At 41.7% G+C, this 27,467-nt stretch overlaps 1 protein-coding gene and 1 pseudogene across 2 annotated transcripts in view; both read right to left on the minus strand.

The window, feature by feature from the left end:
- Window positions 1-27,378, minus strand: part of Rnf103 (ring finger protein 103) — a 31,294-nt gene extending 3,916 nt beyond the window's left edge. Inside the window, exons 1-4 of one of the 2 annotated variants that reach the window (XM_036182488.1) lie at window positions 26,288-27,364; window positions 24,452-24,591; window positions 14,662-14,777; window positions 7,992-10,003 (exon numbers count right to left, since the gene is read on the minus strand). In XM_036182488.1, the coding sequence (XP_036038381.1) occupies window positions 8,434-10,003; window positions 14,662-14,777; window positions 24,452-24,591; window positions 26,288-26,513 (2,052 nt within the window). In that variant the 5' untranslated portion in view covers window positions 26,514-27,364 and the 3' untranslated portion in view covers window positions 7,992-8,433. Of the gene's footprint in view, window positions 1-839; window positions 1,005-7,991; window positions 10,004-14,661; window positions 14,778-24,451; window positions 24,592-26,287 lie in introns of those variants that run through there. The other variant, XM_036182489.1, reaches the window with a different exon arrangement.
- Window positions 15,627-16,267, minus strand: LOC118580637 (annotated as a pseudogene).
- Window positions 27,379-27,467: the final 89 nt, after the last annotated feature.

Raw genomic sequence — 27,467 nt, forward strand, 5'->3', positions numbered from 1 at the left:
CTTGCCTAACATGCACAGGGCCCTGGATCTGGTCTCTAGCACCAAGAAACAAGATATGCACATCTTTAATCCTAGCACTTGGGAAGCAGAAGCAGTTGGGTCCCTAACCTAAGAGAACTTGACAATAACAAGTATGAAATTTTGTACCAGCATAAAGAATATGTTAAACAACAACAACAACAACAACAAAAAGAGGTGTGTGTGTGTGTGTGTGTGTGTGTGTGTGTGTGTGTGTGTTGCTGAGGATGAACCCAGGCCCTTGGACCTACCAGGCAGGGAAGTATTCACCTCTGGGCTAGATATCCAGCTCAACTCCCCACAGCAATTTCTGCAATGAGTTTATGTATGACAGTGAACATGCTGAAAAATCCATGAACAAGCTGGAAAGGTAAGACTCTACACCAAAGCTACAAAGCATCTGTGACTGTGGTAGATTAGCTGATACACTCTTTTGAACATAATTACAGGGAGAACATACATACATACTACAGCTGCAGTACTCTACTGGAGCCCCTAGGACATGGAGACTTGAAAGTTGTGTCTTAGTCAGACCTCATCATCTCAGCTGCCCTGAATTCTTGATTAAGTCAGAATTTTGTCTATTCCAATGCTGCAGAGGGACATTATAAAGTCAAATGTCCCCATTCCAGATGGTATCCAGGGCTTGGGGCATGCTAGGCAATCACTCTATCACTGAATTACATTCCTAGCCTGAAATGATCTCGCACATATGAAATAGAAACCTTTGATGAGAAGACAGTAAAACACTTAAGAAGATTGCCTGTACCAATATACAATCATTGACAACAAAGAACAGAAACAGAATAATGAAAACATACATGATGTGCTGGTGAGGTGGCTCAGCAGGAAAAGGCCCTGCCATGACGCCTAAGAGCCCACGCTGGGCTCTGGGCACCCACGCACGGGGTGGGAGGAGAGAAGTGACTATTGCAAGTTGTCCTCTGGCCTCCACGTGAGCTCCATGGCAAGGGTCCTGCCCCTCTCTAGGAAATACAGAAATGTAGTTTTTACAATGAAAAAAACCCACAAATTATTTTTAAAGTACCATTTTAACAATTAATTTTCAGTATTCATCTTGATTTAAAATCAGACCAATAGCAAATAGGGCCCAACATGTTACCAGCTTTTATGTCCTTTTGGTAGAGTTGCTTTTTTGGTTTTGTTTTTTGTTTTTGAATGTGTATGGGTGTTCTGCCTGCATGTATGTCTGTGTACCACATGCATGCCTGGTCCCCAAGAAGGCCAGAAACCAGAATGAGATCCTCTGAAACTTGAGTTACAGATGTTTGTGAGCCACCATGTGGTGCCGGGAGTTGAACCCAGGTCCTCTGTAAGAGCAGCCAGTGCACTCTGAGCCATCTCTCTCTCCAGCCTCCTCCTTTGGCAGAGTGTTAAGGAATAATAAAATTGAAAACAAGGGCAAGCAAAGAGAAGGATTACAAGAATGGCTTTCCAGGCTTCCAAGTAACCTAAAAAGTAAACAGAATCTTTACCTTTCCTATAACACTGGATGGGCAAGAGGTAAGATAAAATACATCCTTAAAGTTCAAGCCAGCAGTTATTTACTGAGTATCTGTATTCTGGATCTCACATCTTCAGGGGATGAGCAGACCATAACATTCGTCCCTTGGAGACCTTATCAACTTTACAGAAGGGAAAGATTTACACACAAATAATTTAGATTAAAAAAGTATTGTAGGGGTTGGGGATTTAGCTCAGTGGTAGAGCACTTGCCTAGCAAGCGCAAGGCCCTGGGTTCAATCCTCAGCTCCCCATTTTTTTTTTTTTTTAAAGTATTGTAAGCAAAACAAATTGGGTGTCTTACTGCCAGGGGACCCTGTGACTGCAAAGACCACATGCTTGGAATTCCTTACATACAAGAGACTGTTTGAGGAAACAGAACTTTCCCTTAAAACAAGTCGAAATAAAGTCTATCAACCTTCAATGCGTCCTTCAGTTCCCTTCCTCGGGGAAAATCTGCTAAGTGCAGTGTTACTCACTGTGTTTAACAGCTGAGGGGTGACTCAAGCTTACCAAGACCTGAAGCCCTGGCAAGTCCCTCAACCTCATTGTAGTATGTTTGTTTGTTTGTTTGTTTGTTTTGCATGCATAACATTGGAAAAAGTATTTTCTCCATTTCATGCCATGCACTGTGGGTAGTTAGATGAGTAACACACAAAGCCTACCATCAAAGATCTCCTAAAAAGACACATGCAGAGTTTAGTTCAATGCATCAACACCAGGAAATGTCCAAGGTACCTGGGACATAGAAGAGCACACATCTGTCCACTCACCTGTTGGTGACGCTAAGCTGGATCACTCAAGTAACATGTCCTTCACCTAACTGCTACTATCTGTGGATATCTTTGCCATTTTTAAGTCTAGTGTGGAAGCAGAAGATGGGAAGGTGCAGAATTTAGGGAGAAAATGCAGTCAAGCCAGCCAAAGACTAGGGAAAGGAACAATATCACCAGGTACAGGGGATAATAGCAAAACACCCACTAGAGAAGAATTATAGCATGAGTGGTAAGAATGTTGAACGCTAATGGAAGTAAACAAGGGGTTCCGGTGGCCACTACTAAGATTTATTTGTTGTCTAGACCTCAGCTTCTTAAACTGTGGGTTGTGACTCCATCTGGGGTCCAGTAAATGAATTTGGGGGTCTGGATAAATTTGCTAACAGTCAAAGGTTCCTGCATTTACAAAAGGTCAAAGGGTAATAGAAAATCAGACAATGATGAACCTAAGGTGTTTCTGACATTCGCCTGTGTTGCATAGTGTGGCTTCACTGGCGCCTTGTTTCTGAACATACAACACGCACGCTGCACTGTATGTTCAGTAACACTACACAGTGCCAATACATACTGCCTGAAACATCTCGGCTCAGACTCACAGCTATCATTTGTGATGGATTGCTATACTAGTGAAATTAGTAAATATCTTTGGGTTGGATTTTAACAGATTGTTTAAGAATTTCTAGTTGCTGACTCCGTTTCATTAAAAATTGTTGAATGAATTTTGACATGGTACTAGATAAAATTTCCAATAATTTCTGAAATGCTCTAAATATATTTTTGCTCTTTTCATTTTACATTACATATTTATGCAAAGTGGCATCTTCTGCACTGAAAATCATAAAAACAGAAATGCTGGTCAGTTCTAAATAATGAAGATGTGGTAAGCTGGATCAACATAAAATATTCAGCCAAGATTTAATTTTTTTATGTAAAAATAAGCACACCTATCTCACTAGTGTAAAAAATTGCTTTCCTCTTTAGTGAACAGTAAAACTGTATGCACAATAGAGGTTTGTTTTTATTTTTTATTTTATTTATTTTATTTTTTTGGTTTTTCGAGACGGGGTTTCTCTGTGTAGCTTTGCGCCTTTCCTGGAACTCACTCTGTAGACCAGGCTGGCCTCGAACTCACAGAGATCCACCTGCCTCTGCCTTCCGAGTGCTGGGAATAAAGGTGTGCACCACCACCGCCCGGCCTTGAATCTACTTTCAAAGAGCAACAACTTGCTTAAAATGTTTTACACTGCTATGTATTTTAGTTTGTTACAGATTTAAAGTTGATTTTGTTGTGCTATATGTGTGTTTCTGCTCTTGTTTGGAGTGCTGTGTTTGTGTGGCTCATTTGAAATTGTAATGGATAATTAAGAAATACAGATTAATAATTAGTCTCTTAATGATAGTCAAATTTATAGTCATATTAGCTAAGTTTTTTAGGTATACATAGATATATTTCAGTTAGATAGGTAATCTTCAAACACTTCAAAGACCTACAGAATATGGCATTTAAAGTGTTTTAAAAACAGACTTTCCTGGACAATGAGACACATCTGCTCCTGGCAGCACCAATTTAGTTCAAAGAGGAAGATGGGTATCAAAGACACTCCATTCGGAGTTTAATCTTCTTCTTGGCAAAAATAGCCATTTGGGCAAGAAACCGCTCTTAACCCGGACTGCTTGACAAAATGTTGTATCGACTGGACATGTAGAACCCATAGGAAGGTGACCACTGAACTTTGGAAGGTGAGATGGTCCTTTAGGTGCATGCTTCGCAGAGGAAACTGCCAGACATTCTACAGGACACAGAGAAAAGTGACTGAGAGACTCTAGCCTTAGAGGCTGAAGATGAATGCCCCAACGTCACAGAGGAACTTTGGATGATTGTCCAGGCAGGCAGCTGTCTCTGTGATTCTAGATTTTTGGAAGTTGCTTACAATGCTCTTTCTGTTTACTTAGGTAATATTATATCCTTCTGAGGTCTTTGATGTAGTTGAGGACTAAATAGTTATAATTTTCCTTGGTTATGATGAAAGATAAATTAGATATGAAACTTTAGACTCACAAATAGAGGATAGAATATTTTCTTTAATTTTGCCAAATACAAATAAACTATTGTAGTTCTTTTTTTAATTTTTATTTTTTTGAGACAGGGTTTGTCTGTGTAGCTTTGGAGCCTGTCCGAGAACTCACTCTGTAGCCCAGGCTGGCCTCGAACTCATAGAGATCCACCTGCCTATGCCTCCTGAGTGCTGGAATTAAAGGCATGCACCACCACCACCCAGTGACTATTGTAATTCTTGATAATTGTTCTATTATATGTAATTTTACTATGTTAAAGTTAAAACCTTCCTTTTTGGTTAGACAGAAAGGGGAAGTGCTATGGAATGTTGTTCTGTATGCTGTGAATGTGTGTTGCTCTGATTGGTTGATAAATAAAATGCTAACTGGCCAGCAGCCAGGCAGGAGGTATAGGCAGGATAAGCAGACAAGGATAATTCTGGGAAGAGGAAGGTTGAGTCAGGATTCACCAAACACAGAGAAAGCCAGATGTCAAGGCAAAACTGAGAAAAGGTACCAAGCCACAAGGCTAAACACAGATAAGAATTATGGGTTAATTTAAGTGTAAGAGCTAGTCAGTAATAAGCCTAAGCTAATGGCCATACAGTTTGTAATTATTATAAGCCTCTGTGTGTTTATTTGGGTCTGATTGGCTGTGGACTGGGTGGGACACAGGAAGACTTCCAAATACAGTCTCATGTGGCTCAAGCTAGCACTGAACGCACTATGCAGCTGAGGATGCCACTGGACTCCTGACTCCACCTGAGTGCTGAGATTATAGGTGTGTACCATTATGCCCAATTTATATGTTGCTGGGGATCAACTCAGGGCTCATGAATTCTATCTAGACAAGCACTGTCCTGACAGAGCCATGTCCCCAGATCCCTACTTATGATGTTTGTTGATTTCTCGATTTTTTTGATGAAAAACAAGTCTATCTCTTCAGAGAAATTCCTAGTCTAGAAAAGTAAGGTATTCTGGATAGGGACATCAAGCTGGAACTGCCAGTCATAGCATCTCGAGGGGCAAACAACTGACATTCTTCTACAGTGTACCATGTTGGTACAATTCTTACTTGTGAAATTTTCAATGATGGATTTTTCATGACATAATCCCACTAACAGTGGGAAAGCATGTATTTTCTACTAGTATTTAAAAGTAAGGCACAATTTATCATGGAAAAACATGTTAGTACTCTGGGAGCAATTTAATATGAGCTTTTTTTTTTCCTTACCATTTTGGAGTACAGTTAACTAAGGGTTTCAGAGGTGCTTATTGCGGGATATTTGTACACTGTGTGATGTACTGCTGTGATTGGTGTAATAAAAATCTGAATGGCCGCTGGGCATTGGTGGCACACATCTTTTATCCCAGCACTCGGGAGGCAGAGCCAGGTGGATCTCTGTGAGTTTGAGGCCAGCCTGGTCTACAGAGCAAGTTCCAGGACAGGCACCAAAACTTCAAAGAGAAACCTTGTCTTGGGAAAAAAAAATCTGAATGGCCAATAGCTACGCAGGAGGTATAGGTGGGACTTCTGGGCAGAGAGAGAAACTGGAAGGGGGTATCTATGTAAAGGATATTGCCAGACTCTGAAGAAGCTGGACACACAGTATGGAACAGAGATAACCAGGCCACATGGCAGAACACAGGTTAAAAAAGAGACAGATTATTTTAAGTTATAAGAGCTAATGGGGAAAAAAGCCTAGGTAAGGCCAAGCTTTCATAATCCATATTAAGTCTCTGGGTCATTATTTGCAGGATAGTGGCCTAAAGGTAGTCTGACAAGAAAGCTCGCTGCAGGTGCCCATCATGGAACTTGGATAATTTGAAGAACTGGATGATAAAAAGGCTGAGCAAAAAAGCAATAAGATGCTTCCATGTTAAGAGACATTATTAATGAGACATAAAAGCTAGTGTAGAGAGGCTTCTACTAGCCAAATATGGCATTGTTTGAGCACCAGAAATGGTTTTTAAAATATTTAGTATTTTTTGTTGTATGTATGTGAGTGTTTTGCTTGTGTACCACGTACAATGGCTACAGAGGCAATAAGGCATCAAATCCCCTGAAACTGTAGTGAAGGTTGATGGTGGTTAGCTGCCACATGGATGCTAGGAATCGAACCCAGGTCCCCGGTAAGAGCAGCCAGTGCTCTTAACCATTGAGCATTCTTTCTAGCACCTGAGGCTTTAATACATTGAAAACAGAAACAACAAAAACTCTTTTGAGTTCAGTGATATTCAAAACATGGAAGAAAAATGGAAAATATTGCTCCCTCTCCCCTACTCCCTACTTCTCTCTCTCTCTCTTTCACACACACACACACACACACACACACACACACACACACACACACACCTCTAGCTAATAAAGGCAGAATTAAGATGGAATTAGAAAACGCCCACATTACAACTGTTTGGTACCTGATTCAAAGAATCATCACTGGCTGTTTAAGCAACTGAGATGAGGAAAAGGATGATATGGACTCACAGGTTGCTTCTTAAATTATAAAGTGAGAAAGTATCCCACAAAGGAAAGACTTGACAGATACCACTTTAAACAAATTTAGCATCACCAACAATAAAACTACACCATATGCATCTGATAATGTGTGAATGGGCAACACTCATGTCTAATCATGAAAGAGAATGAGAAACACTGTGTACAAGCCCATTTACTTGTACCATTACAAAATATTAGTACCAGAAAGGATGCCAGGCCTGTGATACAGGCCTGTATTCTTAGCTACTCCAGAGGCTGAGGCAGGAAGATTGAGCTCAAGGCTTGCCTGAGCTACACTAAGTTCAAGATTAGACCAGGCAACTTAGTGAGACGTTATCTCAAAATTAAAAAAATAAAGAGAGAGCTGGGGTGTAGCCCAGAGTATTTGCCCTATTATGCTGAGGCCCTGAGTTCAAGCCTCAGCACCACACAAAAGAACAGCAACTTCTCTAGAGGACAGGATGAAAGGAGACTAAACCCAATGGATGAGTTTTCTCTAAAGTCACAATAAAAATGAAACAAAGATATAAGGATACCTAGGGAACAAGGTTATATATTAGATATTACTGAATCAGCATTAAATTTCAAGGGTGTGATAATGATGCGGTGACTATGTAAGAGAAAGCCCTTATCCACAGGAAACATATGGTGACTGCTCAGGGCGAAAGCATCATGATGATTCAAGTTTATTTTCAATAGGCTCAGGGGAAAAGAGGAAAAAAAAACTGTAAAAAAAGTGATAAAGTAGATGTAATAAAATAAAAATATGGTGTAGTAAAGAGAAATGCATATTTATTCTACTATCTATATTCTCAGCTTTCCTCGGGCACCGAAAAATTTCAAAATAAAGTCAGATTAACATACAAGGTAATCCTTGTCTGACTAATATGCTAAATAGTAAACTGTAACACTTATTTTAAACCCTCCCCCTATGAAAGTCTTTCCTATCACAGCTATCAAGCCGTGAGGTGGGCCTCCATTACTCATGGCCAGTGGCAGCAATGGGACTCCTACCCTTCCCCTCAAAATTGTTGCAATTACCCACGAAATTAACAAACCAGCAAAACACCTACAAAAAACAGTCACCTATCACAGCTTAACATTGGAAGACCTTTAACCTTCTGGTTTTAAAATAATTTATTTCATAGATCTGTTTTAATTTCATGTCTCAGAGCATACATTATTTAACCAAGAGGTGCTGGACAGATATTGTAAAAAGGGAGAAAACATTTAGGATAAGAAAACAGCTCAGTCCCACTAGATTTGACCCTGCCTTGTAAAGTCTTACTAGCATAAAGTTCTACTATACTTCTTTTGTGCTTACAAAAAACATTAACTTCTGAATTTCCAATGCTGTAAATAAAATTTTTTACAGTTTAGTATGCATTCAATTGACACACAAGGCAACCAAATAAAGTCTGTCATCAACATTAGCATAATGTGTATTTCCTGTCACTGTACTAACATTAAACTAAACTTCAAACCACAGAAACATGTGACTAACATTCAAAAGGCAAGCTGCAGGATACTCGAAGCTTGTTAAGGACAAATTGCACATGGTTAAGATGGGACATCATCTGACAACAGCTGTTGTTGTGCATATGGCTGCTTTTTCTTATACGAAGGCCAACGGCAAACAGGGCAACAGTGTCGGCCCCCAGCCAACCACATGACAATGCAATTCTGGTGAAACACATGACCACAAGGTAACCCCATTAGCAAACATCCATTTTCAAAATTCTCAAGGCAAACAACACATTCAGTACAGTGCAGTGTACCAGCAGGCCAAGTTAACCAGTCCGGTTCCCTATCTTCATTAGTGTTGTGTGATCCATATGACCTCCCCTTCCTTTCACATGGGCTGGTCTGACAATATTTATTGGCACATGAACAAGCCCCAGCGTCACAGTGGCTCGCTCTTCCTGGAGAACTGTGAACTATGCTTTGTTTATCTTCAAATACACCCTTACTATTAAAAGTGTCCATGTTGTCAATATCTGAGTCATTTTCAGTGTCCTGAGAACTCTCTGACAATTCTTCTTCAGACTGCACCCCAAGACATTTAAACCGCCACATTGGTAAGTTTTTAATATAATCAGTTGGTATCAGAGGGTGGAGCCAAAGGTCAGGGAAAGCTAACCGTTCTAAGAATAAGTCAGGATCTTCGTCCCAGTCAGATTCTACAGGAAAGTTCTGAAGAGAAGCAATCGGGTGGAAGAGGTAGCTGGTGTACCAGTCCCACAGACTTGATAACCATTCCAAATTATTAGCATTAACTTCATCATTGCTGCTGCGCCGTCTCTTCTTCTCAAAGTAATCAATTAGCAAACCATGTCCAAGGTATGTACTGAGAAACAGGGCTGGGTGTGAAGAGTAAAACATCCAGTCTGCCCTTACCCACGAAGCCAGTGTGGTTGTATTAGAATATCGCAACAATCTTAGGCTATATTCATAAAAGCTATCTAAGTAAGGGAGCTGTAGGAAGCCCAACACAGGTAGCCAGGAAATAATTAATAGGGAGTTGTATGTCCCTAAAGTGCTTATGAGAACCACAAATCGCTTGATGGTTGCTCCTTGTGTGATAAATAAGTCCATCCAAGCCATAAGGTTAACTAGAACCAGACTCAAAACAAACAGATCATTTACTTCAGGCTGTAATGAGCGCAAAAATGAATCCATAGCCTGAAGGGATATAAATTCACCTGTGTGGTTTCCGTATCTGTAAATTCCTTCAGGAGTTCTAAGTATGTATGATGGCATGTTATAAACACCAATATCTGTCATATAACTCCTGTTGTCCCAGTTTTCCACATTAACAAAAATAAACTCAACTCTTCCAGTAAATTTTATACTTAATGCAGAGAAGAAAGCTGGTGGTTGGTCAAGCTTTGCAAATAGGTATATTTTTATCCAGTACTGATCACTTTTATTCCATTCTTCTTTCAAATGTTCAACATTATATATAGTTTTGATCCGCGAAGCTGCATGGGCAGTTATCCATTTAAAAATGTGTTCTACTTCAATCTTGCGTCCACTGTACTCTTTAAGCATGACTTTCCCTTTAGATGTACTTGTCTGTGGGACAGACATAATGAGTGTGGAACGGACCCAGCCTCTTCTCCTGCAGTACCTGTAAGAGAGTAAACTGTAGTCAACAGCCAGGCTATTGCACAGCTTACATCCTAACAGTCTTCTTTAGGCCTGAAAGGGCCCCCTGTACTCTCTTCTTTAATATAACCAGAGAGAGGCCAATACTTGGCAACTGTACTAGAACAAGCAAGCTTACTGTAGTCTGCTCTGAATTTCTGTTTCTAGGAAAAGAAAAGGTTGTACAAAGTATACCTAAAAGCATTTCTGTGCCAAGGAATCAGCAATCTCTCATGTGCCACTGCATTATATGCTAAGAACCAAAGGTAAAGGGAAGTAATTTCTGTTCATATAAAATTAAAAAGTCCTGTAAAGAATGCAAAACCACCATGAAAGATCAAAGAAAGGGGATATCACCTTTGGGTGATTTGAGCACAGGAAGATCTCAGGAGAGGTTTGGGAAATGAACTAGATCTTGAAAGATGGTTAGGAATTAGGTAGAGACAGAGAAGGATAAATGCTCTGCCCTACTGAGTGCCTAAGGTGGTGCAGTCTTGGAAAGAAGCCCGCCTTACCATTTCTCAATAACGCACTACCACAAGCCTGATACCCACAGTGCACTAGCTATTACAAAGTCATCTTTCCATAGGCCAATCCAAAAAGAGAGCTGCTCCAGGTTCCGCAGGTAACTTTCTTCTCTCTTTTACAAAGACTGTGAAAAAAGGTTTAAGACTTAAGAAACAAAGACAGGAAGTATACAGACAAAGAGATGTGGCCCAGAATGAGCCTCGTTTCCCAGCAGAGTGAACGCAGAAGAGCGTAAGTACTATCACCAATCACCACTTGTTTACATTTTCTGAAAACATAGGAGACTCTACTCCTTTTGGTATCCAGTAACTTCTTGTAATGTTTGTCCCTTCTGAAAAGCTAGGTGATGAGAAATACTAAAAAGGAAAATAGTTGTTGCAATACTAGGGATAGTTGATAACTGGACATTTTCCTTTATTATTATTATTTTTTAATTACTCTTTCCCCCAAACCTGCCATGTGGAATTTTATGATACATAAAACTTATCTTGATAAAGGGTTAAAAAAAAAATCTACCATGTGGCTGTTTTGTTACAGACTTGAAAATAGATTCCACTTGAGTTCTTATGTTGCTACTCGGAATACTGGTAAAAGTCAAAGATGCCACATTTTATTTACTAAGCACACATCATATTTTATTAGGGTTAATGAGTATGCTACACATTCATAGGATCAGAGAGGAAAGTCTAGTTATGTGGCCTACGCTTTACAATAGTAACTGACTAATTGATCTCAGAAATACTGTGGTATAATTTAAGGTAAATGAAGATGGTATGTTGTCTTTCAGAGAGCAGGTTGATGAGGACTCTGGGAAGCTATCTCAGTAACTCTGAATCATAGATCCTGACTCTCTGCTTCTTACTGTGTTGATTCACTCCCTGAACAATGCAGATTCCATTAACATGAAGTGGCTTGAAAAAAAGACATGTCTTAAAAATTATTTCTATCCCTTAGCAATATATTTATCCAATGCAAAATAATTCAGTAAGAATCTTGTTTTTACCCTTGCCAAAAACATAGCAGATAAAATGCATGTAGATGATGGCCTCCTTCATATCTTATCTAAGGAGCTCTAGTGGCCAATTGCAACATACTTGTGATGACACGTATGCATGTGTGGGTTTACGTGCATCACATGTGTGCAGCTGCTCTTGGAGTAGAATATAATCAGACAGTTGTAAGGCATCTAGGTGCTTGAGACCCGAACCCAGGTCCCCTGCAAGAACAGAAAGACATTCTTAATTGCTGAACTATCTCCCCAGCCCTATATCTCTACCCTTGGGTCATTTTCTTTATCTTCTCTCCTATAACTACGTTCATTTCTGATTTGTGTCATAAGCCAAATGACAATCTTTATGACAGAAAATCTTTCTTTGTAAAACAGGCAAGGTTTTAGTTTATTCATTTCTTCCTTTTGTTTTCAGTTCAGAACTGATATTTTTAAGTTTTGTTATTATAACAAAGGAAAATTCCCTATGTTATAGCTTTCAAATTAAATCATGTTTTCCAAGTTTGGATAATAATCTCTAACCCTTATAAACACTGGGTTACTAATACACATTTCTCTAAATACTAATCTAAAGATTGTTTTTAAGAATTTTATATTACCATGTATCAGCATAAAACCCTTTACACATCCAATTCAAAAAGAACTTTTTAAAGGTCAGAATAAATTCAATGATAGTATCAGGAAAACATTCTTCAGGGTTTTTTGTTTGCAACAGCATTTCACTACATGGGTTGGCTTAGACCTTGAAATCCTCCTGTTTCTACATGGGTTGGCTTAGACCTTGAAATCCTTCTGTTTCTACATGGGTTGGCTTAGACCTTGAAATCCTCCTGTTTCTACCTCCCACCGGGAATTCAGGCATGTACCACTTTGCCCAGCTTATTAGTCAGTTCTTCTGGCTATATAAAACGTGTTTTGCTTTGTTCAGTTTTTTACCAGCGCCCACAATGGGTGGCTCACAGCTGCCTAATACTCCAGATCCAGGAGAAACACCATCTTCTGAATGCCAACGCCACCTGCACTCATACATGCATATATACTCCTCTCCATAATATACACAGAATCTAAATTCTTTAAATTAAAAAAATGGAGTAACAAGACAAGAATTAATGTAAAAACAGACTAATGCTGAAGACTATGACAAACTAAATCACCTCATGTAAGAGGATGTGAAGAAAAACGAAACAGTGACAGGTAGAAAAGTTAGAAAGGACAGGTTTGATAAAATGAAATCATAAATCTGACTTTGACATTAGGGAGAAGGGCATGCCTAGGGATAGTTGCAGAGCAGATGTAAAGCGACTAAGGAAATGCAAACTGAAGGTCAGAAGTACGAGAGTGGGAGTGTATGCCTGTAACCCTAGCCCAGGACTGAGGGAGGGCTACTATAGATAATGACAGGATAAAGGATAGATTCCTGAACCCACTTTTAAGGAGCAACAACTTGTTTAAAATGCTTTACATTATAGATTTTAGTTTATTGATACAAATTGAAAGTTAATTTTATTATACTGTTTATATATTTCTATTCCCATTTGAGGTATTATGTTTATGTAACTCATTTAGATTGTAATAGATAATTAAAAAATACAGATTAACAATTAGTCTTCTATGATAGTCAAACTTATAGTCATGTTAAGTTTTCTAGGTATATATACATATAATTCAATTAGGTAGGTAATCTTCAAACACTTCAAAGACATACAGAATATGGCATTTAAAATATTTTTAATAACAGGAAATTTTTCTTTTTTTGTTATGTCTATGAGACATGTTGGCTCCTGGCAGTACCAATACTACTTTAGAGAAAATATGGGCATTGAAGAAACTGCATATGGAGTTAACTTTCATTGTGGCAAAAGTTAGCCACTGGACAACAAAGTATCCTCGAATTGACTGCTGACAAACAGGACAAAAATGGACAGACAAGACAGAAAACAAAGGACTACCGATTCTTGTCAAGACAAGTGTGGTTGTGGCTTTAACAAAAGGCATCTTCTGAGGCCAGGAGAGACACTGCCAGCTGCCCCCATGAGAAGATGTTAAGATACCGCTAAGCCACGAGCCATGTGACACCTAATAGACTAATAGATATGGGTCAATTTAATATATAAAAACTAGATAACAAGAAGCCTGCTGATAGATATGGGTTAATTTAATATATAAAAACTAGATAACAAGAAGCCTGCTGTGGCCCTACAGTTTGTAAACAATATAAGTCTCTGTGTATTTACTCGGTTAGGTCTGAGCAGCTGTGGGACTGGTGGGTGAGAGAGATTTGTCCTGACTGTGGGCCAGGCAGCACTAAAAAAAACTCCAGCTACAGACGACAATGAGTTCAAAGCCAGTCTGGGCTATAGATGAGAACAGTGGTGTCATGTAACATGAAATCTAATTTGATCTTTTAATAAAAACCTGGAGCCAGATTTGGGGGTAAATGCTGAAAGATCAGAGAGACAAAGGAGCAAGCCACTGCCACGTCTCACCTCTAGGACTCCTCATCCTGAGAAGGCTTCAGTTCCTGTCTCCTCACGCCTTACATAATTTTCTCCACCCTGCCATATCACTTCCTTTTTAGTGCTGGGATTAAAGGCATTTGTGCTTCCCAAGCAAAGGCATGAGATCTCAAGTGCTGGGATTAAAGGTGTGCCACCACTGCCTGGCTCTGTTTCTTTCCTAGACTGAGTCAATCTCATGTAGTCCAAGGTGGCTTTGAACTCAGAGATCCAGATGGATCTCTGCCTCCAGAGTGCTAGGATTAAAGGTGTGTGCCACCACGGGTTGGCTTCTGTGTTTAATCTCGTGGCTTGTTCTGTCCTCTGACCTTCAGGGAAATTTTATTAGGTACACAATAGATCACTACAATGTCATCCACAGCTATGTGGAAGGGAACACTGAAGCAAAAGGACTACAGTCAATTCTAAGGGATCCCTCAGAAAGTCAGCAAACACCAGTTTATGCAAAACTACAAACACCTTGGTAACGAGCAGTACACTAATCATATAATTAGTTTTCAGTTTGGGCAGGTTTCTGGTAGCACCGTCTTTATTAAGCAAGAAAGACTCTGGTCAGGGTTCAAACTCTGAATTTCTTACTGTACTCACCTGGGATCACTGGAACAGTTGAAAGTGCCTGTCCGTATTCCAAATCTTGACACCTTTTTAACCATTTTCTCCCAGTGAATCTTACCCACCAAAGGACTTCTGTCATTTGCTATGACCTATTTCCCAAAGGAGAGAGAAAGAGGGAAAACGTGAAACTTGAATTAGTTAGACCCAACCATTCCTCTCTATAGCACAAATCCTCCTTTGATAAAGACTTTCTCTTTCTAGTTCTGGTTTAACTGAATCCTCTCATTATTACTGCAATTCTTTTTTAATTGATTATTATTCAGTGTGTATGTGCATGAGGGCTACAGCACCCTCGTGGAGACCGGAGGACAACCCAGGGCAGCCAGTTCTCTCCTCCCACTATGTGGGTTCTGGGGAATGAACTCAAGCTACCAGGCCTGTGCAGCAAGCAGCTTTACCTGCTCGGCCACCTTACTGGCTCTCACAGAAGCTAGAACTGTCCAAGCAGAAAAGAAACCCAAGTGCAGTGTGTTACTCCCATGGTCTAGCAGTAACAGGAGTCAAAAGCCTGTGAAAAAACTAGCCATATTCTCTACCACATGACCTATTCTCTAGAATTATGCTATACAGATGGAAAATGGCCCTGAAGTCAATTTCTCCTTGAAAATAATTTTTTAGAAACCCAAATAGAGCTTAAAAAAATTATCACATGTGGACTTAACAAGTTCAAATTTCACATTTTTCAATGTCCAGTTTAGCTAAGAATCAAACACAGGTTTTCTATTAAATTATGCTTTAACTAAATCAATGCTACTCATAGAACTTCCCCTCAGCAGCTATGAAAGGCTCCAGGAAAAGCAACAGCCACAATGAACTTGACAATCTTGTTTTTTTTTTTTTTTTTTTAAAGAGGGCAACAGACAAAGGCTTGTTTTATTTTAATGACTGATCCACCTGAGGCCACAGGCAGCCATCTATGTACAGACAAGAGGGAAGCTTTATTTCTTGGTCTCTTACTCCTTGGACAGAGTCTTGATGATCTCCTCCTTCTTGGCCTGGAGACGCAGCGCTTTAGGGCTTCCTTGGTCTTAGACCTGCGAGCTTCAGTCTGGTCAGCTAGGAGCGTCTTGCCGGCCTTGTTTGCCTTCAACTTGTGGATGTGTTCCATGAGAATCCACTTTTTTTTTTTTTTTTGAGGACATTCCCCTTGACCTTCAGATACAGGCTGTGATACATATGGCGGTCAATCTTCTTGGATTCACGGTATCTCCTGAGAAGTCAGTGCAGGATCCTTCTCATCCAGGTCACCTTCTCAGGCATTCAAGCGTTGGCAGTACCCTTCCGCTTCCCTATGCCCATATGCCTGGAGTGCTTTTCCGGCATCAAGCCCGGGAATGGACGGTCACAGGCTTCTGGATGATCTGCCTATCCTTGATCAGCTTCCGGATCTGCTGACGGGAATTGGCATTGGCGATTTCATTGGTCTCATTGGGGTCCAACCAGACCTTCTTACAACAGCGGAGGACACTGGAGGCAAGCCTTTGCTGTAGCCTGAGCATACCCATGGCTGCCGAGGCAGCATCGAAAGGCGACCTTGACAATCTAAAACTTCCACATTAATGTGCAAACAGTTCTAAGACACAATCAGGTCTGAGAGAAACAGATTCTTTTTTCTTTCTTTTTTTTTTTTTACCCTCCCCCTTTTTTAAAAATTATGAAACATTATTTTTTTAAAGAAAGGAAAAAAATTCTAAATTGACTTTCAAAATGTTAGTTTCTGTATTTATGCCAGTTTAAGTAGTTAAACATCTCTTCTCTTTATCCCCAAATCCTCCCGACTTAATGGAGGCAGAGTTTCACTGAAGATAGCAGTAAATTTTTTTTTTTTAATATAAAAGTAGGGGGCTGGAGAGATGGCTCAGTGGTTAAGAGCACCAACTGCTCTTCCAGAGGTCCTGAGTTCAATTCCCAGCACCCAAATGGTGGCTCACAACCATCTGTAATGAGATCTGGTGCCCTCTTCTGGCTTGCAGGGACACATGCAGGTAGAACACTGTGTACATAATAAATAAATAAATCTTAAAAAAAATATATAAAAGCAATAAAATACAATTCATTGGAAAGCCAAAAAATGTCTGAAGTTTTCATGAAACCATATAATTTTAAGTCCAGCATTTATAGGCCTAAGCTATTTTCATAACTGCCATCTTTACCAACACAATTCAATTTAAAATTACAACACAATACTCTGGGGCCAATAATCTTTCTGTCAGGAAGAACCATTTTCATATTCAAAAATCTTCCAGGAAGTGAAACTCCAGGCATGTGTGTGAACTGAGTACCAGCAGTCAACTCCCTGAGAGAGGCAAGGTACAGTTACCTCCTCTGTGGCCTTACTCCTGGGAAGTATGAAAATGTCAGGGGCATCACAGGTCGGGGGCACGTGGAACTGAAAATGAATTTCCTCTTTGTGCTACCAAGTCTCCTCAGTGACTCCTACAATGTTGCTGATACTGCTGTTCTAACACTTATGGAGATGTTCATGTATGTGTAACATCATGTAACATACATTTGATACTCAACACGTGCATACAGATCGGAGAATTAAGTAAATAGTTTCCATAGTGCTTTTAATGAAAGTACTGGTTTACTGAGGGAGACATGAGTCCACACATTCTCAAATGACTGAGGACAGGGTTTTAGATATAGGCGTTTTAAGGAGGTTCACGTTAACCACATTACCCAAGGTGCTATTTACCCTTTTCTCTGGTCCAAAAGTTTATTGCAAAGGTTTACTTGGAGAACCAGGGCAGTCAAGCATGGTATGCTTCCTGCTCCTTTTTTTCTTGTGGTGGTGCTTCAGGAGGTGGAACATAGGACACCAAGGGCATAGTAAGCAAATGCTCCACCACTCAGTCACACACCCAGCCACAAAGCAAGTGGTGTTTCCCTTCCTGTTACTTCTCAAGAATCAGTAGTAGTTCTCGTGCTCATGGAGCCAAGGAACCTGAATGTAATTCTCAGATCTCAGGAGAGAAGTCTCTGTGTAAGTATGCAGTACACTCTCTTGTTCTTTGGGCTCTCTCTTAGTCTCTGTTCCTCCTTCTCTCTCTCTTTTAAAATAACTCTTTCTGGGGGTTGGGGATTTAGCTCAGTGGGTTCGGTCCTCAGCTCTGGCAAAAATAAAATAAAATAAAATAACTCTTTCCCAACATTTTTCCACTTCTTGACTAAAGCTATAAAACAACCCAGGCACTTTAAGCCTGTGTTGGCAATAACATTACTTCAAGGACCTAAGAGGTAGCCTCTGTCAGTGTACACACAGCTCCAGGTCTCAGGGCATCTTTGAGTGAAGATGCAATTGTTGACTGTGGAAGAACCTTGCAAACCCATGACCAGCAGTCCTGCATTAGGAATGAGAGGGCTGTCCCGGCACATGCAGGTCTGGCAGGGAAAGCAGAAGCAAGAGCTGGGCACACGGCTGATGAGCTACATGACAGTACTCAACCCTGTGGCCTTATTACCAGCATCTTCTCTGGCATCTGCTCTGGAAGAGTTTAAGGATCCCTGACAGAGAGAGCTGTATAAAAATGTGAAGTCATCTAAGCTCTTCATGAAACCCTTTTAAATGATTCTGTCACTGTAGCTACACAATTAGAAATTACGTTGTTAAAATCCTATAGAGTTATGTTAGTCAACTCAAAGTTTTGCATACATTAACTTTGAAGGAGGTTGAATGAGTACTATAAAAATGGTAGTGTTTTCACAAAATAACTCATTCGGCAGTTAATGGCAAAAACAAAATCTTCCAAGCTTGTCATTACTGCATCACATTAGTAGGAGCCCCTCAGACTTACAGCTTATGTCCTGTAAGTATGTACGACCTGGAGTGGTGTCCACACTGCCGGTCTCACTACATGGGGAAGAGAGCTTCCTCAGAAACTCAAGGCAGAGGTTGCATTCTCTAGGGAGAATATTTCCAGATACAAGAACAAATATGGACCAAAGTACAACTTGAATTCCAAGCCTGAAAGAGACCTAGCATCACAGGCTAAATGTGAGGCAATCTTTCTATTCCTAGATGATCTGGGTGCTACTAATTAAACATCAGAGCTGAACTGAACTATTTCAGCTTTCTGCAGATGGTTCTACTTCTTATTATACAGAGTCTCTAAAGGAATTTGTTTTATAGGCAAAAGTTCCTCCCCCAGCAACCTGTCATCCTGAATGTTTTCTGAGTACACAGAATGGCATCTTGCTATGTAATTGCACACCAATCCTCTCAATCACTTAGAAAGATGCCTAATTTACAAATATACTTTCGACTGTTTTTTAAGAGAAGGGATTTATTTCTGATCAGAACATTTGGTATATCCTTGTTAATCCCCACAAATAGTCATAATTAAATAATAACAATTCCTTGGAATGAGAGTGGTGTGTTGACATTTTTTACATTTCTCAGTCTTTTAGTAGGGGTCTAGTTTCAAAATAAAAAATCAGAGTCAGTGATGGACAAAAGCTGAAACTGAGTAGCACTTCAATTAACTAATTTTAAGTACTAACCCTGTTATCATTTCTCTAACTTCCGGCTAAAATCACGTGTACTGTTCTCACTGGCAAACCCAAAACCTTTTTCACCAACATAAAACACAAGTGGCTTGCTTGTATTATGCTTAGTTTGCTCTGTAGTAGCCCATTAAAGGGATAAATAAATTAGAATGGTCCTACACAAAACTCGTATCTAAGAGCAAAGATAAACAAGTTTAAAATCAGCTTCCAGCCAAATAGGAAATGCATTAACATAATACTTCAGTAAATAGTGTCCAAAGCTTTCCTGTACTTTTAGTCATGAAGTATTTTTTCACTGCTGTGCAGCTCCAGTGACTCTAAACTCATGAAGTGGGACATCTAGTAGCAAACAAACAGCTATATCCCTTTTGGAATCACGAAATAAAAATGTCAGCGGACAAGTCCCTAAAGGCCATCCCTATGCATCTTTTCCATCTCAAAAGCCTGTCCACCTTGCCGTTTGTCTCTCTAACCAGCAATACTTTGAAACAAAATAATCACCTTCTATTTTTGGTGCCAAGGAGACTGGCCAGTGGTGGAATCAAAGAATCTATAAAACTGGGAAATAAATGGCTAATGAGAGACAGGAGCTTAGATTAGGGACAAAGCAGGAAATTATAACTTTGTGTAACAAATGTGCCACAGCCACAAAGAAAGGACTTGATTCTGTGTGCATTATGTTGGTAAAGATGTCACATGGATTTTGCTACCTTTAAAAATGAAAATTACTTCTTGTGATGGTTGGTGGAAGGAGAGAACCAACTCCTACAAGTTGTCCTCTGATCTCAATACATACAAAAAGACAGATGCAATTTTAAAAAGTAGGGGAAGGCAGGGGACGAGATGGCTTAGTGGGTAAAGGCATTTGTCTGGCAAGCTTGGTGAGCTGAGTTTGATCCCCAGAACCCACATGAAGGTGGAAGGAGAGAACCAAGTCCACAAATTGTCCTCTGGCTGTCACACATGTACCACAGTGGGCATACCCTTCCCACACATCATACATGCACACATACGAAGACAGTGATGATGATGATGATGACAGCGTAGGTTTTAAAAGAGAAGGTGAGTGGATTACCAGCATTCATCTCTCTGCTTCCTGATTGGATGAAATGTAACTCGCTACCCACGCTGCTGCTGCCATGCTTTCACCTGCATGATGGCTATATCCTCCTCACACTGGGGAGCCAAAACAAACCCTCCCTTCTCTTTTTCTTTCTTTCTTTTTTTTTTTTTTCTGTTTTTCAAGACAGGGTTTCTCTGTAGCTTTGGAGGCTGTCCTGGAACTCGCTTTGTAGACCAGGCTGACCTCGAACTCACATTGATCCACCTGCCTCTGCCTCCCGAGTGCTGGGATTACAGGCGTGCACCACCACTGCCTGGCAAACCCTCCCTTCCTAAACTGCTACCATCAGGTATTCTGTCCCAGCACCAGAAAAAGTAATACAGTTCTATTCTCCACATATGCTCAAGTACTTTGGAAACACATGGAATCCAGCTCGACAAGCTGAAGTCAGAAGTAGCATGCAGCACAGTCAATGAAAATATTCCTCATTAAAAAAAAAAATGGTAAAGAGCAAACAACCTAGCCAGCTTCTTTCTAAGTACATAAAATAGAAGACTAGCACGGCAGCCGATGCCTATAATCCAGCACTCGGAAAGGTGAGGCAGATGACTGCCAATGCCGGGACTATAAAGTTGAGAACCTGCCTCAAAACAGCAACAGCAAACAAAACAGAAGCAGCAAAGAACCCTAATTCAAACTGTAGAAAATATATTCCTCAAAGATAGCTGTCACAGAAGACTGGATTAATATGATCTGGAAGAAGAATACAACCAACCAAGAGAGCACTTCCTTCTGTTTCTAGGAGATACTTAAAATTTTTTAAGTATAGTTTAAAACACTAACTAAATAAATCAAAAACCCCAAATAACTCTGAAGCTTAAAGGAGGTGCCTGGCCAATAGGCTTAGCTGGTTGGCTCTTCATGCCAAGGGCAGGGTCTCAGGCTGGTTGGCTCCCCATGCCAAGGGCAGGGTCTCAGGCTGGTTGGCTCCCCATGCCAAGGGCAGGGTCTCAGGCTTCCTTTTCTCAGCTGTCTTAACAGACCAGACAGACTAGCCATTTGACAGATGTCAGTCACTGGCCACAAAGAACAAAGTCAGACACTGAAAATCAGTGCAAATTTTGAGCATTACTGGAAAAACTGTGTGCTATTGCACTTTTTCCTTATGAAGAAACCCATATAAACACATTCCATCTTTCTTAGGCGGTACTTTTCAACTGTGAATACATGCTTTAAAAATACTTTGGGAGAAGGTAATGTAGAGACTAGAAGCTATAATGGCTATAATGTTATATTTACATCATCACTTATTACTCACTTTGTTCAATGGCCATCTTGTAAAAGAATTCCTCATTATCCTATCTCTTTAGTCTGCTTCTTTTTCTTCTTAGAACTTTCAACTTACTGGTCATATTAAATACTAATTTATTTGGTATCTGATTCTCACCGCTGGAATGTGAGCTGTCTGAACATAGCCCTGGGTATCTTCCTGTTATATCTCCAGGTCCTAGAACAGGGCCTGGCATAGCCATTTATGAATGGGTTAATTTTGTCATATATTAAGGGATTTAATCCATATATATCTTTAGTTGAGAAATCCAAAAATAGGTAACTGAGGCTAGAAAGATGGGTCAGTGGGTAAGAGTACTGGCTGCTCTACCTGAGGACCTAGTTTTGATTCCCAGCAACACATGGCAGTTAACAACCATCTAGAATAACAATTTCATAAAGCTTTAAAAGAGATAGCTGATTTTTTTTCTTTCAATACTGGACATCACACCCAGTGTTTCATGCATGCTAAGCAAATGTTCTACCACTGAGCTATATCCTCAACCTTTTCACCATATTTCTTAAATCAATGAACTAAGACAGAAATAAACTAGAATTGACTGGATTGTGCACAGACTTAATCCAGACCCTCTCAGGTTCTACCTCTGCTGATTATCAGAAGATAAAAAGTCAGTGCAGCAGAAATGTACTATAAAGGGAAGGCCAGGGGTATCCAATGAAATCTCACAATTACCAAAGCTCACCTGCTGTGGGATGTTCTGTATGTTAAATGTGTTGCTCTGATTAATAAATAAAACACTGATTGGCCAGTAGCCAGGCAGGAAGTATAGGCAGGACAAGGAGAGAGGAGAATTCTGGGAAGTGGAAGGCTGAGGCAGAGAGACACTGCCAGCCACCACCATGAGAAGATGTTAAGATACCGGTAAGCCACAAGACACGTGGCAACTTATAGATTAATAGAAATGGGTTAATTTAAGATCGAAGAACAGCTAGCTAGAAGCCTGCCACAGCCATACTGTTTAGAAGTAATATAAGTCTGTGTGTGTTTACTTGGTTGGGTCTGAGCGGCTGTGGGACTGGCGGGTGAGAGATTTGTCCTGACTGTGGGCCAGGCAGGACTGGAGAAAACTCCAGCTACACTCACCCTACCAGCACAGTGGATGGCAGCATCATTCCATCCTCTTTAAATGCGTATGTACTTGAGGCCAAACACAGAAAAAATCTACTTGTTTCCAATCCCATTTCAAGCCATGACAACACTGGGCCTCCGATTAAGGTTTCTGAATTCAAAACTTATTTTAAAACCAAATCTTGCAGTCTTTGTTCTCAGAAAGTAACATGAAGAAACTATTTGCATTTTCATACCCTAAATCAAAATTTGTCACCAGCAAAGTGAAAGAAAGTCAAAAGCACTGAGGAAACAGGAGGGTATCTGTATGAACAGCCAATGGATAAATAAAAACTAGTCTGAAAACGGAAAAGCAATTGGAGGATCTGAGAGCTGATCCTAGTTCAAGTCCCAGGACCTTGAGCAAACCACTTCACATCTTGGGCTTCAGGAAGGGTTAGTCTGAGAGGACTTCTGAGGCTCAGCCATCCACACGCCACTCTCAATGTTGGCCATTCACGCTTCTAGTCTACTTGTTGTGTTACTGTAAGTGAATACAGACTTTAAAATTAAACTGAGCAGTATCTAGGATGACATTACATGCTCAATATCACATAATTATTCTAATTTATATGGTTACATTAATGCTAATGTGCATCCACTTACCCTAAACCATGCCATGAAAAGCATCAATGATCATTTTTAAGGCCCTTTACAGCTTGAAATTTCTAATATACTAATTAAATCTCAATTTTGATATCATAAAAACTATCTCATCACCATAAACAAAATAACACATACTCCCCAGCACAGTTAAGTTGTCTACTTAGCTGAGTTGTTGATTCTGTGCTGGGTTGCAGAGCTGCCATTCAAGGTGGGCTACTTTGCTACTGCAGAGATTTCTTTACCTTGCTTTAGTGTTCTTCCCTCACATACTAAAGTTATGTGGACTGATGAACTCAAAACTAGTTAGAAGAAACATAAAAGTGGTGCACACTGCTAAACAAAGGAATGCACACAGGCTGGAGAGGACGGCTCAGCGGTTAAGATCAGTGGTGGCAGCCTTTAGTCCTAGCACTCGGGAGGCAGGTGGATCTCTGTGAGTTCGAGGCCAGCCTGGTCTACAGAGCAAGTTCCAGGACAGGGTCCAAACCTACAGAGAAACCCTGTCTCGAAAAACCAAAAATAGCGGCAGCTCTTCAATTCCCAGCACCCACATGGCAGCTCACACAACTGTCTGTAGCTCTAGTTCCAGGGGATCCGACACCCTCACACAGACATGAAAGCAAAACACCAGTGCATAAAACAAAGGGGACACACACACACACACACACACACACACACACACACACACACACACACGTTTCTATACATTTCTTTCTGATGATTCTCAAAACAGCTCCCTTTCTCCAGTCTTTCCTATTCCACTCTTGAATTTTCACTTCTTTTTTTTTTTCAAAGATAGGGTCTCATGCATCCTAGGATGACTTTGAACTCACTAAGCTGCTAAGGAAGACCTTGAACTTCTGAGTCTCCTGCCTCTACCTCCAGAGTGCTGGGGTTTAGAGCACCATGTCTGGTCTAAGTGGTGCTAGGGGCTGAAGGCAGGGCATGGTGCACAGTAGTACGTTACCAGCGGAGCCGCCTCTCCTGCCCTAATTGTCACTATCACTGCTTTGACAAACCCTGTGAGAACTGAGTTTTGCCTAGGACACATGACAAGAGCAGTGTTACTCGGTGGTAAACACTATTCTGGTGTAAATACAGTTCTCAAGTATTATCGCTCTTTCTACCTGAACAAGCCAGATGCCATCTTTTGTGTCTTCCACAAGCTCATAGAAGTGCATTTCACCACTGAAATTGGTACTAGAAACAGACTCAGATGCCTCTTCTTCCTTGAGAGCAGAATAGAGTTCACCCTCCATCAAGTCACCTGAAGGAAAGAAAAAACTGTAAGATTTCAAAAATTCCATGTGCCCAACTTCAATGGTTAATTCTATTTCCTATCATGAAAAACCACACTCTTGTATGTTCATTCTATGGAAAAAAGAACAGCACCTGAATATAAGGTTCATATATCAGCAAAGAGTGAAGAGACAAAAACCCATCTCTTATAGTTCTAATGGGGTCATCATATGGCTTGTTAGTACATTACCAAATTACACCAGTCAAAAAAAAAATCAAACTAGTCATCATTTAATGTGACATAAGCCTGTGCAGGTTTCACATTTTTCAACAGTCTAGTTTATGTGTTCTGACTCAAAAGATTTAGAAGTGGGTTCACAGAACTTGCCATCAGCCTGCTTAAAATAGCAACAAGATTTTCATGTGAGTGGAAGACAGAATGTTTATCTGTCAGAACAAATCCCACATTCATACACAACTTTACAATGTTTTACAGTTTAATTGCCATATCAAGACTTTTTGTTGTTATGCTGTACTATGTGGATTCCTTGTACTTTCCACAAGACAACAATTATAGGCTCAAAAGGCAGCAAAAGCTAAAGCTCAAAGGGGGAAAGGCAAGATCAAATATCGGTATGAGATAATAACTTCTGGTTTGGTCAACCCACTTCCCTCCCTCAACAACCAATGGCGGCAGCAAAGCCAGGCAGCAAAGAGGTACCAACAACACACAAGTCGGAAAATGTAGCCCTTATGCAAAGCGTCCCTTGCCTCTACCCCATTGGAGAGATGAGTTCTACGGCCCTTAGGCTATAAATCCACAAGTGCTGGACTGCTATAGTTCGTATTCTTGCCTATTACCCCACAGGTCTAGATAGTACTGCATAAGAAAAGAATTATCTTGTAAAAGGCCCAGCTAACAGATACGGATACTATCTAAACAGAGACATTTTTCTTTGTACAGCAGCGAAACAAATTAACTGTATTTCCCTACCCAATTCTAAAACCCCAAATTAATGGCTACTGGAAATACATTCATTATTTAAGTCATTAAATATTCTTTCAGCACTATTTCAATTCTCTTCCTCAACCCATTAAGTGGCTGGCACAGGGATGCCTGTGACACAAGAAAGGTATACATTCAAAATTCCCTAATAAAAACTGTAATCCCGCAAGAAATTATGAACTCCAAATAAGGCCGACAGTCATACCAAATGCTCACTGCATAAACAGTTCAAAGAGAAAATTTGCAACTCGTACACTTTACCCATACTTAAACACTAATTTACATGTAAGTCGTAGGTCCACGTGCCTCTTTGTTTCTATTTTAATGGTGTTTACCCTCCCTCCTGTAGCTTGTTTTTACTATGGCAGCAGACCGCTGCTATCTACAGATACATTTTGGGAGTTTTCCCTCTCCCTCTCCCTACATTTTAATCAATTTCAAATGACGTTGCTGAATTCTGGGACAGACCATTCAATTTAACCATTTTTTAAAAAGCTGCATTTTCAAACTGTCATTTCCAAAGAACCTTAGAAACACGCCAATACACCCACTGGTCCCCTTTTCCAAACCCGGATTTACATATTCGTAGAAAATGTGGTCAAAGAAGACCTGGCCAGCTCTCCGAAACAGTCTCCTTGACCATCCCGGGGGGGGGGGGGGGGGGGGGGGGGGGGAGAGCCAGGCCAGCGAGGGCGACCTCGGGGAGCCCCGCACTTGCCTGACTTCTCCACCAGCTCCCGAACATCTTTCTTCTCGGGCAACCCGGAGTAGCCCAAACCTCGACACTCCAGAATGGTCTTCAGCTTCTTAAAGCTCAATGCCACCGGATCCACCAGCTGGGTAGCAAAGATGCCAGTCTCATACCACACTATGGCCTCAAAAAACCTGGCCAGGACGAACAGGACCAGGAAATAGAGGAGCAAGAAAAACAGCTTCAGCCACATCTTCGGCCTCTTGGCGTCGCCGGGAGCCCGGGACGCCGTGGACAGGGGAGGGGGTCGAGTGCGGGCCGACGCAGCGCAGCCTGGACGAGGGCAGCTCGGGCGCGCGGCGGTGGCGGTCACCGGCGGGCCATCCCCGCGGGGAGGCAGGTGGATCGCGGGCTGCGTGCGTGCGTGCGGCCGAGGGGACCGGCAGGGCACGGGCGCTGCTGTCCTTGCGGTCAAGAGCCGAGGAAGGGAGAAGGGGGGACGCTCAAAAGCACCCCACCCATCGAGCAGCGGACGGCTGGGAGCGGGCACCAGCCGACCAGGGGTGACCCCGGAGGCGAGGCCCGAGCCCGCGGCGGCTCCGAGAAACTGCGGGCGAGCGGAGGGCGGTTGGGGCCGAGTTGCGTGGCGGCGGTCTGGAGGGCGCGGCGCTCGGCTGGGCCAGGCCCGGGGCCCGGCGCGCCCGGAGCGGGGAGGAACGGGCGCCGCAGTGCCGCGCCGAGCGCCCAGGCTTTAGGCCCCGGCGGCCGCCCAGGCCCGGCAGGGGCTCCAGGTTCCCAGGCGGCGCCTCTTAGGCCCGTGGCCCGCGAGGGGGCGTCGCGGCGGCTCCTGCAGAGGAGGATCCAGAGCGCGAGGCGACTGTCGTGAAGGGGAAGAAAAAAAAAAAAGCAAATAACGCTAGGCCCGGACGCGGCTCTCCCGGACGGCTTCCTGTCAGCTGCGTCGCTGCGCGGCGCCCAGCCCCGTGCGGATTCGCCGCGCTGACCGCGGCCGCCCTCCCGCCGCCTCCGCAGGCCGCAGCCGCCGCCCCCGGAGCACTGGACAGGCTGCAGCCCCGGCCCTAGTCAAGACATAACAACTGACGTCGGCATCGGGGCGGGGCTTCGGGAGGGGCGGGGCTAGGAGCTGCAGGACGCCGCCGTGGGAGAGGGAGAGGGGCTGCGGCCACCGCTGGAAAGGCTGGCGGAT

This window comes from Onychomys torridus, chromosome 3 (assembly GCF_903995425.1).
Source record: "Onychomys torridus chromosome 3, mOncTor1.1, whole genome shotgun sequence".
In the NCBI taxonomy this organism is placed as follows: Eukaryota; Metazoa; Chordata; class Mammalia; order Rodentia; family Cricetidae; genus Onychomys; species Onychomys torridus.